Source organism: Myxine glutinosa, chromosome 7 (assembly GCF_964187855.1).
Source record: "Myxine glutinosa chromosome 7, kmMyxGlut1.1, whole genome shotgun sequence".
Classification (NCBI taxonomy): domain Eukaryota; kingdom Metazoa; phylum Chordata; class Myxini; order Myxiniformes; family Myxinidae; genus Myxine; species Myxine glutinosa.
Window position 1 is genome coordinate 179,587,776 of NC_136267.1, and position 17,797 is coordinate 179,605,572.

The following is a 17,797-nucleotide window of genomic DNA, read 5'->3' on the forward strand; positions in this document are numbered from 1 at the left end:
ACTGCCCCATCGTCAGCGTCGACGTGGAAAGATCCTTCTCCGTCTACAGAAACGTCCTCACCGACCGCCGACACCGCCTCACCAAGGAGAACATTACCAAGATAATGATTTCAAACACCTACTTTAACCGTTCCTAAAAGGGTCTTGTCAATTTCTTCTAGTCCTCTACTTATCAAACAATGCGGTTGCAATAAAGGTACCTGAACGTCATTTTTTACCTGTTTACTAGCCCAGAGTGCTTAATGTTGTGCAGGAAAAAGCTTACCATTTTTTGTTCTTTTTTTGACTGAATTCTGAAAAACTTGGTAATAATAAAAAATGAATAAAACGGGGGAAAAAAATATTTCGGGATTTTTTCACATAAAAAAAAAAATTCCACTTTTCAAAACATAAAAGGCCTATTTTCTTAACATAAAAATCCGTAGTCTAGTGATGACAGTAGTTTTGATGAATAATGCATTCGATGTGAATGTGTCTGGACTTTAAACTGACAATAAATAGGATCATGGCAGCCATCTTGGATCTTTAGTCTGTCAGCTAGATACAATTAGAAGCAACATAAACTATACAGGCAACTGTATTTGCATGTATGTATATTTGAGGGACAAACCATGTTTAATATCTTTGGGCAGATGATCATAACATATGCGCTAATGAGGTTTTGGCGGGTATTTTGTATTTTTGCATTTCTACAAAAATGCTCAAGGTTTCTCAACTGGCACCCACCAGATTCAGAATCAGCAGGTAAAAATGGTCTATAAACGGTTAAGAAACATTGTATATGTAACAAAACAAGGTCCCATGGTCTCGAGCTTGGACTATAACCCTTGGTAACCTGAGGTTTTAAGGACCCCAAGCCAAACACATTTTTCCCCAAACACTTTTTTTTCTAAATATACAATTTTCTAAAAACGAATTAAAAATAGTTATGCATGATAGATTAATTTAGTTTCAGTCTAAAAATATTGCAAAGAGTTTCAATTTGATATGGACATTACGTTATTACAATAAAATGATTGGAACTTTTTTTTTCCGATTTTTTTTTCCTCCTGACCTCAGGTTGCCCAGATGTTACTGCAGGATGAATGTTACCTACTAAGGGTTAATGAAAAGCACGATATAAGAAATATATGGATTGGTCCTGTGGCTAAGAAAGGTCAAGAACCAATAAATTGTTTTGATGCACAAGCAATAGGGTCATTGATTTTTACCTTTTCTTCCAGTTGTTTAGATTTCGTTATCCAATTAACTTCTATTCCCAGCCATTCCATCTTGCTCTAAAATAAAGACTCCGGATCATGATCACCATCATAGCTGTTATTATCGTCATTCAGAAGTAAGATTTGCTTTAAGAAAAAGGTTTTGCGAATGTGTGGGAAGGTACACAACAAGGGAAATGTGATGAGCAACAACTAAAAAGTACAACCATTTTGTCATTCTGATCAAGAAAACACAGAAAGAAAAAAAATTAATAAATATCTCCGGTTTAATCTCCATCACAAAATATACAGACATGATATTCAGACAATCCTAATCCCAAGCCTTTCAAAGTCTCATTTGCTGTGATGCAAAAAAAAAAAAAAAATTGCTACATTGAAACAGCAAAGGTCACACAATTCCAGGCCTTTTGCAGATCCCAAAAGACACAGAGGGATTAAAAACCTTCATTCTCACCTGGACAAACAAACTTTTTCCCCACAACAGCTTCATTCCGGATACCTCAATTTGTGCTGCGATGCTATGTTTGGTGCTTTGTTGCATGATTACAAGAAAATGTGAAATGAAAGGGCCAATCAAGTTGTATTCGACCAAAAAATTTTTTTTTTTGAGAATGCAAGATGTGTCTTTATGCTCTCCTAAAAAAAAAGGAAAAAAAGAAGAAGAACTCCAATATTTTACGATACGCAGATACTGCTCTGATGAGAATACACACAAGGTCAAAAAAATAGCGCTCAATGGCAGTTTATCCAAAAGGAACGGCTGCACGGAATTTCCAAATTTATGTACAAAACGTACATTCTTTGTGAATGACTGCATAAACCAACTGTTATGAAATAAATGCTTGAAAAATTGCTACTCGTTTGAAGCATATTTAAACTTGAAGTGGTTTTAACATATTCTTCACAACCAATATGTAAGAGCGTCCTCGTGGGATTAAAAAATATATAAGTAGTCACACCTGTAAACATTGATGTTGCTTTTGAATGATGCACAACACAAGCTCTTTCCACTACACGTGGGACCCATCCCATAAGGACCAAGAAACTTGGGTCAGATCTTTATCAAATAGTCTCAAGTCCTCCTCGAGCGAACACGGAGTTCGTTTGTGCCAGGATGGGAAGGCAATGACAGGTGGCAGCGGCAAAACCGCAACTGGACGGTTAAAAACTAGAAGGTGCCGTCATGTTGCGCAAAATCCACTGCTGCGATCGGCTTCCGTTGCATTCTTGCACAGTGGGCACCTGTCGGTCTTGCTCCACAGCCTTGTCCAAGCATTGGTTGCTGTTTACATGACGTAGAGTAAGCCTCTGCAAAATACAGCACGACGTGCCCTTTAGGTAACAAGAAATCACAGAAGTGTGAAGCGATAAAAAACAACAACATTTGAGCTAGCGTCTGAAGTGATGACAGAATCGAGAAGAAAGGTACACATTTATTTTTAACTCATAAATACAAGTAAACATGCACTTACCTGGAAGATAAAGACTGAAAATACAGCAAACATATTCAGATAATTTTCTTGTTTCTTGTTTTCATTATACTTTTCTTTGATTGCCAATTTTCTCTCCAGCCAATCTTACTATAATTCACCAAATGTCCGTCCGTCTGTCTGTCTGTCTGTCTGTCCGTCCGTTCGTTCGTCCGAAGGTACCGTAAAAACTGCTGAACCGATCGCAACGATATTTTGGGTGGGTAATCCTGGGATCTCCAGGAGTAAAATAGGCTATTTCGTTTTCCCAATTTCAGCTTTAGTCTCCAGCATTCTCAGGTTTGGACTCCCGCATAACATTCGCGTTCGCATAACGTTCATTGTGACGATGTTTTCATTGTGACGATGTTGTTTTCCCGGGTGCCGCACAAACGGCTGCACCGATCGCTGTACGGCTGCACCGATCGGACTCGGTGACCTCGGACAAAGACCTTTTATAAGGACACGGGTTGAATCCCTGCTCGAGAGAATTCCAAACCCCTCCCCGCCATCACTCCAACTTACAATCCCACGAGATATGCGGAAAGGACGACCCAAAACCAATATAAACATCATTCGTAAATAAACATCACTAAAAGTAAATAATGACCTCGGCCAAAGTTCAAATGACGTGAGTCTAATCTCTACATGAGAGAATTCCACATAGCTATTTAGGCGGTGTATACGCTAACAGATCACCGTCTCCATCGATCTTGCAGAGGCCGTAACACCGATCGGCTCAAAATCCTTTTAACTGTTGATTTGGAAGTTTTTACAATGAAGTAAAACACGTATCGGGAGTACATACGACATCGGGAGGACTAACTGCACGCGTCTTCAGTATCAAGCTTAAATCAATCAGCCACGGGATGTTAATGGCGGTTCACCACTGATGATATGGAATCGCATAATGACTGGTTTCTAACCGAAGGGTTTTCAGATTCACAAGTGTATACAGGTCTCACTGCGTTGCCCTGATGAAGCCCCAATAAGGGCGAAACCAGGTCGGTAACTGAGTTTTGTATGCACTTGTGATAGTATTTGAACTAAGATCAAAATTACGCACTGTCAGATGGCTCTTCCGGGAGCTTGAGAGGCAAGGCGGACGTACGTGATGGTGACGTCATTATGTGCGCTCATTAGGTTGAAGAACTGAAATTATATTCTGATATATATATATATATATACAGACTTGGCATTTAATATGGAATATTTTTTTGTGGGGGTGAACTTACTTTTCAAGATGACTTAGAACCAAAAGTTGATTGGAATTATGTTGAAATTATTCTAGATTTTGTTAATGTGACCTTTAAAAGAAACAAAAACCACATTTGACATTTCGAAGCAAAAAAATTGATCCTTGAAAGTGATGTAAACTGATATCGAACTCAATTCACGGACAGTACTGTGTTAAACTTATGTACGTTTTCCAGACGTATCTCTTTATTTTGCACATTAGCCAAATTTTTTCTCAACAAAAACAAAAGCTAAATTATGACTGGGATTACGGACAGTAAAATTACAGTTCAGTACTTCGTGTAACCCCCACGAGCATTCAGGAGAGCACGTACACGTCGAGGCATGCTGTTCACGAGATTTGCCAAGGTTTGGACAGGAATCGCTTGCCATGCAGTTACAATAGCCTGCTGCAATTCACGCACAGAGGCAGGCTGCTGGTCCAAGTTGTCGATTTGATGCGTTAATTCTGCCCACAAGTTCTCTATCGGATTCATATCCAGGGACATGGCAGGCCACTCCATATGCTCGACACCACGGTCAGCAAGGTGTTGGATCATGCGAGCACGATGAGGCCGTGCATTGTCATCTTGGAAGACAAAGTTTCCTCGAAAGGCTGCACGAGCAAATGGAAGCAATGTTTCTTCCAGAATGACCCTGTACTTGAACTGGTTCAGGTTTCCATTCAGAACAACCAGGTCAGTTTTGCCCCCTGCATGAAAAGCAGCCCAAACGGTCACCCCACCACCTCCAGCTTGGACTCTTGGCACTATACAACCTTCGTTGTGGACTTCATGCACTTGTCTGTGCACTCGGACGCGGCCATCTTGACGACAGACCAGAAATCTAGACTCGTCACTGAAGGTCACGTGATTCCAGCGTCCTGGCTGCCATTGATGGTGATCTCTGGTCCACTGCCATCGGCGCTGGCGGTGTTGTCTGGTCAGGCGTGGCTTTCTCAGGGGACGCCTGGCACGATAGCCTGATTGAACCAGTCGTTGGTTGACTAGCCTTCTGAATACAGGCACATTTGTCAGTTGCTGCCACTCAGCCCTAAGCCAATTAGCTGACTTGGTACGGCCATTGCAGACTAACCGGTGCAGCTGGCGATCATCTCTCCTTGTGGTTCTGCGTGGACGTCCTGGCCTCGGTATTGGAGTAGGGACACCCGTCTGAGCATTTCGTTTCAGGATCTTTTACACCTGACCTTGAGTGATGCCATACTGCCGAGCAATAGCACGCTGTTTCATGCCAGAATTTCGTAAAGCCACCACTCCATGACAAACAGCATTGTCAAGTCGACGGACCATCTCCAGAGGAAGCGGCAATAACTTTTGTAGACGTGCAGCAGTTGTTTTCCACTAATACAGAACGCAACAACCCTTATATACCCGATTGTGAAGCCAATCGTCAAATGTACCTGTCCTTACATTTTGTCACGCCACCTGTGATATAATCCTGTTATTGACTTCTTGCTGCGAAAGACAATCAGTGACATGGTTCTTTCAACAAAGACATCACCGAAGGGTAAAAGAAACTCACCAGATTGATATACTGAGTTCAGAAAGTAAACCCAAGTCAAGAAAAAAAATAATTCCATATTAAATGCCAAGTCTGTATATATATACATATTACAAATACATATTACAAATACATATATATATATATATATATTAGGGTGGGCCTTATTTTTGAAAGTTTGAAATGTTAAGCTCTTACCCTCTAGAACTGGTCCATTTGCCCTAAAAACAAATCAGGCGAAATGTCAGCTAAATCCGTACACATTTAGAGATAGTCCAGGACCCTTGAACATTTCCCCCTGTAGGCCATATGTGATTGAGGTCACGTAACACTAAAAGCACATATCACAGATAATACAGTATGTATCACAGAAATAAATAAAACCGTTTGATAAAACATGCTTATGAATAATTATCACATCTACGGACTAGAGTAAGAGTGGTAAAACAATCAACTAGTCAATCAACTAATCAATCAACAATCAACTAGTGGGGTGTGTCACAATCAACTAGTCAATCAACTAATCAATCAACAATCAACTAGTCAATCAACTAATCAATCAACAATCAACTAGTGGGGTGTCACAATCAACTAGTCAATCAACTAGTCAATCAACTAATCAATCAACTAATCAATCATCAATGAACTAGTGGGGTGTCATCGATCAGGTGGAAGCTCTGTGCTTTGACCCAACTGCTACGAACACAGGACACAGAAATGGAGCATGTGTTCTGTTGGAACAAAAAATTGGCCGTGACTTGCTGTACTTTGCATGTCGTCACCACATTATGGAGCTGCTGCTTGCTGCAGCATATAAAGCAGTCATGGGGAGCACCTCTGGACTGGAAGTTCTTCTGTTTAAGAGATTCCAATCAAAGTGGGACTCCATTGACCAGACTGCATTCATCTCTGGTCTCTCTGATGAATCTGTCAAAGACCGCATTCTCCCTGTGACTGATAAAGTTATCGATTTTGCAAAGAAGCAGCTTGACCTCAATCAGCCACGGGGATTATAAAGAACTTCTGGAACTGACCATTTTGTTTCTTGGAGGAGTTCCTGCTCGTGGCATTCATTTCCGTGCTCCTGGTGCGATTCACCTTGCAAGATGGATGTCGAAGGGCATCTACAGTCTCAAAATCTGGCTTTTCCACCAACAGTTCAAGCTGACGGCACGAGAGAGGAATGGCCGACGAGAAATTTGTCTGTTTGTTTCTGAAGTGCATTTGCAAGCCTGGATGAAAGCTCCAAGTGCAGCTGAAGCTCCAATGAATGATCTGCTGCTGTTGAAGACCTCGATCTCTCACAAGACTGCAAGTCGTGCAATCTCCACAGCCACCAGTGAGAAGTTGAGGAACCGTCTGTGGTACTTGTCAGAAGAGCTGGTGGGGTTGGCCTTCTTCGATAAACAAGTGCCTATCGCTACTAAACAACTGATGGTGGAAGCACTGAAAGGCGAGCGTCCATTAGATGAAGAACCATCATAGATGCCACGGCCTGACATGAAAGCCTTGAGCGAGAAGGGAATTGAAGAATTTGTGTCACCACACACAAAAACATTACTCGAAAAGTTGAAAATCTCGTCAGACTTTTTAACTGTGGATCCAAGCACATGGGATGACCATGAAGGCTACAGAGCTGCTGTGGAACTGATCAGGAAGTTGAAGGTCGTAAATGACCACGCTGAACGAGGTGTGGACCTCATTAAAGGTGACAGCCGGCTCCTTACCAAGGATGAGGAGCAACTCCAATTCTTACTTCAGGTCGTGTCTGAACACCGCCGTACTTATCCCGACTGTTGGAAAGCAACATTGGCTAAAATCAGGCAGCAATGATATGACTTATGTTGGTGAGAACCTTCCTTGACTAGAAACTAATATAATAACATCAGGAAATATAATAACATCAGGAATGTTAAATAGAATGAGAAATGAAAAGAACTTTGAGAAGTGTATTTGTACAATAGTATATTTTGTTGTGTGCTCTCTATATATGATTATAAATGATTATAAATGATTGCAAATGAATGATGATCAATTTATAAATTTATAAATATAAAATCTTGATTCTTGAATGTGCCTGGACTACCTCTAAATATAAACAGACCTGTATGAAATTGTGACTGCAGTGTTTCTATCGCAAAGGGATCACATTTGGGCCATGAGAACATTCAAATGAACATTTTAAAATTTTCACCCTGTTTAAGGGCCACCCTAATATATATATATACGAGCAGAAGTACCCGGCATTGCCGGGCGGGGGAGGGGAGGGGGAGGGGAAAGGGGAAGGGGAGGGGGAGGGGAAGGGGAGGGGAATGGGGGGGAGGGAGGGGAACGGGGGGAGGGGAGGAGAGGGGGGAGGGGAGGAGAGGGGGGGAGGGGAGGAGAGGGGGGGGGGGAGAAGAGGGGAGAGGGGGAGGGGAAGGGGAGGGGAGGGAGGGGGGAGGAAGAGGGGAGGGAGGGGGAGGGGAGGGAGGGGGAGGGAGGGGAGGGAGAGAGGGAGGGAGGGGGGAGGAGGGCGAGGGGAGGGGGAAGGTGGGGGAAGGGGGAGGGTAAGGGTGGAAGGGGGAGGGTAATGGGGGAAGGGGAGGGGGAAAGTGGAGGGGTAGGGTGTAGGGGGAAGGGAGGGGGTAGGGTGGAGGGGGAAGGGAAGGGGAAGGGGGGGAAGGGGAGGATGGAGGGGGGGAGGGGAGGGTGGAGGGGGGAGGGGAGGGAGAGTGGGGAGGGGGGAGGGGAAGGGGAGGATGGAGGGGGGAGGGGAGGATAGAGGGGGGAGGGGAGGAGAGGGGAGTGGGAGGGGAGGGGAAGGGGAGGGAGAGGGGGGAGGGGGAAGGGAGGGGGAAGGGGAGGATGGAAGGGGGAGGGGAGGGCGGAGGGTGGAGGGAAAGGAGGGGGGAGGGGAAGGGGAGGATGGAGGGGGGAGGGGAGGACGGAGGACGGAGGGGAGGGGAGGTAACATTACATTACACACACACAAACTGTGTTTTATGTTCAATGGTCTGGCGGCGGGGATGGAACATCATGTGATCGCTCTGAGCGAATCAGCGCGCTGCTCTGCCACCGGCTCAGATTCCGTGTATTATATTCCTCGCTGAAATGCGCTGAGGTAAAAATATGGTAAAAAAATATTATGAAATATTTTTTTTTAGGTCGGCCATGTTCTTCCCAGGCTCAATGGCCATGTCTATGCCAAATATCAAGCACGTGAGCCTCTCCGTTTAGGAGTCTATCGGTAACATGACACACACACACACACACACACACACACACACACACACACACACACACACACACACACACACACACACACACACACACAAACTGTGTTTTATATATATGGATATATACTAGCTTGGCTCGGCTCACTGCGCTCCCCTCACCAAGCGTTGATACTAAGGAACGGGCTTATTTTAGCTGAGGACAATGACTGTACCTGAGTTGCTGTGTTGTCATGATTTACACCAATCATAATACAAACAATTATTTTGCACAAATGTATTTGTTGTGTTTGTGATATTACATTTTTATAGGCAATTTAGGTTGAAGATTTAGGTTGAATGTTTTTTAGCCGCGTCGCAGACGCTGCTCATAGAGTGGACTCTGCTGTTGTTGTTGTTGTTCTTCTTCTTCTTGTTCTTGCAGAGAAGACAAAACCTCAAAGCTCCACCCATTCTGGGAACCATAGCTCCACCCATTGTGGGAGAGGCTTCATATAAACAAATATCCACCATTTTATTAACTCGCATAGCTTTGAGGCCTGTTTTGTAGGCCCATGGTGTCTTCCTCTCTCACAGTTTTTTTCAAATCAAATTCGATATATCATTTCATTTTTCACAGTCGCTAACATAGTTTTTGACTCGGTTGAAAAAAACGGGAAGAAAATCCGAATGAAAGTTGCCCTTTATAGACCGAAATGATTCTCAAAGGCCTGTAACTTCAAGTCCATTGAGATATATATTTTTTAAATCGCGGCATGGTCAGTCATACACCGCCCGAAATAACAGACGGGAAAATGCCGAGATATATAAAAAATTCGTCCATTTGATGACAATCGTCACGATGAAATATTTAATTTATACGTCGTCACAATAATGTGGAGAGAGGAGCATAGCTTCGTTCACGTGTCGCCACATACGGGAAATTGCCGAGATATATTTTTTTTTTAATCGCGGTGTAGCGACCCATGGGTCCCCCAAGCGAGACCAGCAGCAGAATCTCCTTGCTCCAGCCGGTGACGTCACCGGCGGACAACCTCGGCGCCGGGGTGGCTGGTCACGTGACCAATAAAGCGTGCCGCGTGTGCGGTTATAATCCTTTGCACCTGTCGGTCACGTGACCACCGAAACACGCCTCGCCTGAGAGGCGTGGCTTTCGGTTTCGGTTATGCTTTCTGGTTTGGATATATATGCAGCCCGATAAATGGGCTAGAGAGAGTTCCCGAGTTGGTTTTTACAATAAATATCTTCTCGGACGAGTTTGTGCCTTGCCCGTCACTTCGTCCGTCTCAAGCAAGAGCCCTGCTCTTCACTGGTGACCGCGACTGCCCCCGCACGGATGCGGGGGCTGCGAACGGACACGGCAAGCGCGCCCTAGCCAGGGAAGCCACCTAGGCTGGTGACGCCGGCTTCTCCCGCACGGCTTCGGGCGCAGTTTCGACCGCGGTTTCGACATGCCGGAGTTTCGGTAACGACGACGGCCATGACTATGAGGTTCGCGCACCGCGCTCGGCTCCTCCTCTACGACCGGAGGGGCGAACCTATTCCAAGACCCTCCGAAGGCACGGCTGCTTCGTCACCTTCGCGCGCACTGACGTTCGCGGCACGGCCGCTTCGTCACCCTCGCGCACCTAGAACTACAACCGCAACTACTTCTCCGACCCTGCATCCTCGGGAGGCCCGCGAGGAACCTCGGCAGCCTCCCCCGAAGCCTTGACCAGCCCCTCGGTTGGCTCACCCGCTTTTCGTGTGCACCGCTCGAGCCTTTTCGGCACTGCACCCGCGAACTGCAACCTCGGGAGGCCCGCGAGGAACCTCGGCAGCCTCCCTCGAGGACTTGCCCGGCCCCTCGGCCGCCCCCCGTCCACTGCATCCCCCGAGGCCTTGACCAGCCCCGCATCCTCGGGAGGCCCGCGAGGAACCTCGGCAGCCTCCCCCGAGGCCTTGACCAGCCCCTCGGTTGGCTCACCCGCTTTTCGCGTGCACCGCTCGAGCCTTCTCGGCACTGCACCCGCGAACTGCAACCTCGGGAGGCCCGCAAGGAACCTCGGCAGCCTCCCCCGAGGACTTGCCCGGCCCCTCGGCCGCCCCCCGTCCACTGCACCCCCCGTCCGACCACCCGCCACCACACCGGACCCCCCCCCCCCGCGACTGGCCAGGGGTCGTTTCGGTCGGGTCATCCGGAACCCCCTCAGGTTGACCTTCCTGGATCAAGTCCATTCTGGGGGGGGCGTGTGTAGCGACCCATGGGTCCCCCAAGCGAGACCAGCAGCAGAATCTCCTTGCTCCAGCCGGTGACGTCACCGGCGGACAACCTCGGCGCCGGGGTGGCTGGTCACGTGACCACCAAAGCGTGCCGCGTGTGCGGTTATAATCCTTTGCACCTGCCGGTCACGTGACCACCGAAACACGCCTCGCCTGAGAGGCGTAGCTTTCGGTTTCGGTTATGCTTTCTGGTTTGGATATATATGCAGCCCGATAAACGGGCTAGAGAGAGTTCCCGAGTTGGTTTTTACAATAAATATCTTCTCGGACGAGTTTGTGCCTTGCCCGTCACTTCGTCCGTCTCAAGCAAGAGCCCTGCTCTTCAGCGGCATGGTCAGTCATACACCGCCTGAAATAACAGACGGGAAAATGCCGAGATATATTAAAAATTCGTCCATTTGATGACAATCGTCACGATGAAATATTTAATTTATACGTCGTCACAATAATGTGGAGAGAGGAGCATAGCTTCGTTCACGTGTCGCCACACACGGGAAATTGCCGAGATATATATATTTTAAATCGCGGCATGGTCAGTCATACACCGCCTGAAATAACAGACGGGAAAATGCCGAGATATATTTTCACTTTGCACAAAAATAACATCAAGTAATCGAATCAATAGGAATGTCCTGTGCCTATAACATCGACGTTATAGGCAACGCTCCATCTAGACATTGTGTAACATCGACGCGGCTTTTGTTTTAATTAAAACTTTTTGTACTTGCTTTTTCAAGAAAGAACCCCTCAGCACATACATAGGGGAGGGGTAGGTGCAGACTAAGTTTGGGACGATTACACCTCACCACCACGTAATTCAAAACACCTCACCACCACATCATTTAAAAACACCTCACCACCAAGTAAATCAAAACACCTCACCACCAAGTAATTCAAAACACCTCACCACCACATAATTCAAAACATCTCATCACCAACTAATTCAAAACACCTCACCACCACCTAATTAAAAACACCTCACCACCACGTAATTATAAATACCTCACCAACACGTAATTCAAAACACCTCACCACCATGTGATTTAAAAACACCTCACCACCATGTGATATCAAAACACCTCACCACCACATCATTTAAAAACACCTCACCAACACATAATTCAAAATACCTCACCACCACGTGATTCAAAACCACCACAACGTTATTAAAAACACTTCACAACCACGGAAACAAAAGTTTGAGGGAGTCGTTAAGTGACAACACAGACACTGCCCAGATGTGTCGATATGTAGATAAATGACTGTACCCGAGTTGCCGTTTTGTCATGGTTTAAATTAAACCAATCATAATTCAAACAATTATTTTGCACAAATGTATTTGTAATATACGTGATATCACATTTTATAAACAATTGAAATTGAAAAAAACAAATTTCCCCAAAAAACAAAAAAACAAATTGCAATTAAAAAAAAAAAATACCCTTAGGACATACCGACGGGAGAGATATGTGCATACCAGAAGTTTGGTACGATTTCACAAAAGTTTGAGAAAGTAGTTCAGTGACAAAACAAGACAACACAACACAACACAGGACAGGACCGACGCTGCACAAATATATATATATTCGGCACGGCCGCTGGCATACACAGACTATATATACATACACATATATATTTATACATACACAGACTTCGCATTTAATATGGAATATTTTTTTTTTCTTGACTTGGGTTTAATTTCTGAACTCGGTATATCATTCTGGTGAGTTTCTTTTGAGCTTCGGTGATTTCTTTGTTAAAAGAACCATGTCACTGATTGTCTGTCGCAGCAAGAAGTCAATAACAGGATTATATCACAGGTGGCATGACAAAATGTACGGACAGGTACATTTGACGATTGGCTTCACAATCGGGTATATAAGGGTTGTTGCGTTCTGTATTCGTGGAAAACAACTGCTGCACGTCTACAAAAGTTATTGTCGCTTCCCCATGAGATGGTCCATCAACTCGACAATGCTGTTTGTCATTTAGTGGTGGCTTTACGAAATTCCGGCATGAAACAGCGTGCTATTGCTTGGCAGTATGGCATCACTCAAGGTCAGGTGTCAAAGATCCTGAAACGAAATGCTGAGAGGGGTGTCCCTACTCCAATACCGAGGCCAGGACGTCCCCCACAGAACCACGAGGAGGGATGATCGCCAGCTGCACCGATTAGTCCGCAATGGCCGTACCAAGTCAGCTAATCGGCTTAGGGCTGAGTGGCAGCAACTGACAAATGTGCCTGTATCCAGAAGGCTCGTCGACCAACGACTGGTTCAAGCAGGCTATCGTGCCAGGCGTCCCAGAGAAAGCCACGTCTGACCAGACAACACCGCCAGTGCCGATTGCAGTGGGCCAGAGAGCACCGTCAATGGCAGCCAGGACACTGGAATCACGTGATCTTCAGTGACGAGTCTAGATTTCTGGTCTATCGTCAAGATGGCCGCGTCCGAGTGCGCAGACAAGTGCATGAATTGAAGCCTACAACGAAGATTGTATAGTGCCAAGAGTCCAAGCTGGAGGTGGTGGGGTGACCGTTTGGGCAGCTTTTCATGCAGGGGGCAAAACTGACCTGGTTGTTCTGAATGGAAACCTGAACCAGTTCAAGTACAGGGCCATTCTGGAAGAAACATTGCTTCCATTTGCTCGTGCAGCCTTTCGAGGAAACTTTGTCTTCCATGATGACAATGCACGGCCTCATCGTGCTCGCATGATCCAACACTTTCTTGCTGACCGTAGTGTAGAGCATATGGTGTGGCCTGCCATGTCCCCGGATATGAATCCGATAGAGAACTTGTGGGCAGAATTAACGCGTCAAATCGACAACTTGCACCAGCAGCCTGCCTCTGTGCGTGAATTGCAGCAGGCTATTGTAACTGCATAGCAAGCGATTCCTGTCCAAACCTTGGCAAATCTCGTGACCAGCATGCCTCAACGTGTACGTGCTCTCCTGAATGCTTGTGGGGGTTACACGAAGTACTGAACTGTAATTTTACTGTCCGTAATCCCAGTCGTAATTTAACTTTTGTTTTTGTTAAAAAAATTTTTGGCTAATGTGCAAAATAAAGATATACTTCTGGAAAACGCACAGAAGTTTAACACAGTACTGTCCGTGAATTGAGTTCGATATCAGTGGACATCACTTTCAAGGATCAATTTATTTGCTTCAAAATGTCAAATGTGGTTTTTTTCTTTTAAAGGTCACATTAACAAAATCTACAATAATTTCAACATAATTCCAATGAACTTTTGGTTCTAAGTCATCTTGAAAAGAAAGTTCACCCCCACAAAAAAAATATTCCATATTAAATGCCAAGTCTGTATATGTATATATATATATATATATATATATATATATATATATAGATATATATATATACACAAAGAATTAAGTTAAGCACCCCCCCCCCCCGTTTTTTTACAACCTCGCACATTACAAGTTTGTTGTCGTCAAAACAGTGTAATATACCCATGATATTGCTATATTTTCTGGAGAAGTGATATTATGGTCACATAAAAACATAACAATCATGCCGTTTTCAATATTTTATTCTGAATAATTTAAGGTGAAAATTTTTGGGAATTTTAGGCATATTTTCACCTCAATTTAAGTATGGAGCTATAGGTCCATCACGGACAGTGTGGATGACGTTTATGTTTTCTAACGTACAGTCATTGTTCTGAGAAGACCTCTAGCGATCTTTGCGTCAATAACGTGTGTAGGACCCACGTGATCGGATCACTGACTCAACCAATCACTTTTTTTCACTTTGATCACTCAATTTCATCAATGGATAATTGCTAATGTCATACCAATCATTATTTGATCTCACATACCTTAGAATATATGCCAATGTATACATATACACAAAGAATATATATTAGGGGGTGCTTACCTTAATTCGTTGTGTAGGGGTGCTTAACTTAATTCTTTGTGTATATATACTCAGAGGCAAAAGTTATTGTGACATGGAATTTTTTCATTGGTAATCTTGTGAATGAATTTTTGGATTTGAACCAGAGAAAGAGTCTGTTAAAATGGTCGAAGAAACGCAACCAAGCAGTTGTTGTTCGAATTGCACGAAATTTGCAAGAAGCATGACATATTCGAGAAAAATGGCCAGCAATGTTCACTTTAAAAGGCCAGACAACCAGACGCTTATCATTTCCACTCAATGGAAAGCAATGTCTTAACACCTCTATGCCGCGAGACGCAGCAGTCTTAAGAAGTGCAGAAGTCAGAAAAACACCTCTATTCATCGTTCTGGAACAAGTTCGACATGCCACGCCTCGGGGAAAATGACAGATGGAGAGCTATAGGTATGCTTCAGTCTGGTACCTCGCAGCGTGATGTTGCTCATCGATTAAACGTCCATAGAAACACCATTTGGCACAGCTTCACCGAGCTGACGGTAGGACACGTGTCTACAGGTGCACAGGTGAACGTTACATCAGGCCATGTGTTCTGGAAGGGGATCATTTTGGAGGTGGGGGCGTTATGATCTGGGGTGGGATAACAGCTGCAGCAAGAACGCCAATGATTGTGATTGAGGGGAACTTGAATGCTGTGAGGTACCGATACGAGATTTTGCAAATGGCCGCTTTACCGTTTTTGCAACAGAACGGCCCTAGAGTGACGTTTCAACATGATAACGCCAGACCACACGTTGCTCGAGTTGTACAGCAGTATCTTAATCAGAACAATGTTAATGTGTTACCCTGGCCTGCAAGATCCCCTGATTTGTCACCCATTGAACACGTCTGGGATGAAATGGAGCGACGTTTACGACGTCATCCGAAGCCTCCAAAAACGCTGCAGGAACTCCGCCAAATCCTTCCTCGGATATAGAATGATCTTCCCAAGGACTTTCATCGACGTTTAGTGGCCTCAATGAGGCGCAGGTGCCAGGCCTGCATCAATGCACAAGGTGGACACACTCGCTCCTGACTGTGTGAACTTGCTTGTGAACCCCCTCTTGTGTTGTGGCTCATTTGCATATGCCAGGTGCACTGTTCTTATGGACTGTTGATCGTTACCATACCTTGAAACATTTGTCTTTCCATGTAATAACATTTCATTCGCGGCAGTAAAAGTTTAACACTGATTCTGTTTGTTGTTTGTGTGTCACAATAACATTTGCCTTTGAGTGTGTGTGTGTGTGTGTGTGTGTGTGTATCTATATTATAATAGCCGTAGATGATTCTGTCTGTCTGTCTATCTGTTGGGTGTCTGTCCGGGGTGTGGCTTACTCGGTTTGCAGAGTAGCTCCACCCATAGCTCCACCCATTCTGGGAGTGGCTATAAACAAATATCCACCATTTTATTAACTCGCATAGCTTTGAGTCCTGTTTTGTAGGCCCGTGGTGTCTTGCTCTCCCCCAGTTTTATTTCAAATCAAATTCGATAAATCATTTCATTTTTCACAGTCGCTAACATAGTTTTAGACTCGGTTGAAAAAAAACGGGAAGAAAATCCGATGAAAGTTGCCGTTTATAGAACGAAATGAATTCTTAAAGGCCTGTAACTTCAAGGCCATTGAGTCTCTCTCACGCCTTTATCTCCAATCTAACTCACCATATGTTTTCATTTTTATCGATGGTTTTACTTTTAGACTCGGTGTCAGCAATAATTGAGAACAATCCACACACGCGGGAAAATGCAGAGATATATTTTTTAAAATCGCGTCATGGTGTATCATACACCGCCCAACATGACACCGCCGGCAATGTGTCGATATATATTAAAAATTCGCTTTTGCTTTTCCGTTATGATATATTACTATTTCGTTTGATGATAGTCGTCACAAAAACGTCAACAATGATGCCGACATATATTTCTTCGTTTTTATTTCATTCAACATATTAGCCGGAAGTAAAATATGTTTCAGGAAATTACCGAGAGATATTTCTTCGTTTTTTTTATTAGTTATGTGCGCATACACTTTAAATAGGTTTATTTGAAATCTTTAATTTTCCACAAACATTCCACACACGCGGGAAAATGCAGAGATATATTTTTTAAAATCATACACCGCCCAACATGACACCGACGGCAATGTGTCGATATCTATTTTAAATTCGATATATCATTTCATTTTTCACAGTCGCTAACATAGTTTTAGACTCGGTTGAAAAAAAACGAGAAGAAAATCCGATGAAAGTTGCCGTTTATAGAACGAAATGAATTCTCAAATGCCTGTAACTTCAAGGCCATTGAGTCTCTCTCACGCCTTTATCTCCAATCTAACTCACCATATGATTTCATTTTTATCGATGGTTTTAGAGTCGGTGTCAGCAATAATTGAGAACATTCCACACACGCGGGAAAATGCAGATATATTTTTTAAAATCGCGTCATGGTGTATCATACACCGCCTAACATGACACCGACGGCAACGTGTCGATACATATTAAAAATTCGATATATCATTTCATTTTTCACAGTCGCTAACATAGTTTTCGACTCGGTTGAAAAAAAACGGGAAGGAAATCCAATGAAAGTTGCCGTTTATAGAACGAAATGAATTCTCAAACGCCTGTAACTTCAACTTCAAAGCCATTGAGTCTCTCTCACGCCTTTATCTCCAATCTAACTCACCATATGATTTCATTTTTATCGATGGTTTTGGACTCGGTGTCAGCAATAATTGAGAACATTCCACACACGCGGGAAAATGCAGAGATATATTTTTAAAAATCGCGTCATGGTGTATCATACACCGCCCAACATGACACCGACGGCAACGTGTCGATATATATTAAAAATTCGCTTTTGCTTTTCCGTTAAGAAAAGCACTGTATCATAACGGAAATCTTTAATTTTCCACAATATAATTTACTTGCCATTTATCATTTGATGATTACGAGACAAATT

The 17,797-nt window shown here is 44.1% G+C and overlaps 1 protein-coding gene across 1 annotated transcript in view; it reads right to left on the reverse strand.

Annotated features, from left to right (window-relative positions):
- Positions 1-1,468: 1,468 nt before the first annotated feature.
- Positions 1,469-17,797, reverse strand: part of LOC137431870 (polypeptide N-acetylgalactosaminyltransferase 1) — a 594,418-nt gene continuing 578,089 nt past the window's right edge. Inside the window, exon 12 of the mRNA XM_068123662.2 lies at positions 1,469-2,528. Coding sequence (XP_067979763.1) covers positions 2,382-2,528 — 147 coding nt within the window. The 3' untranslated portion in view covers positions 1,469-2,381. The remainder of the gene's footprint in view (positions 2,529-17,797) is intronic.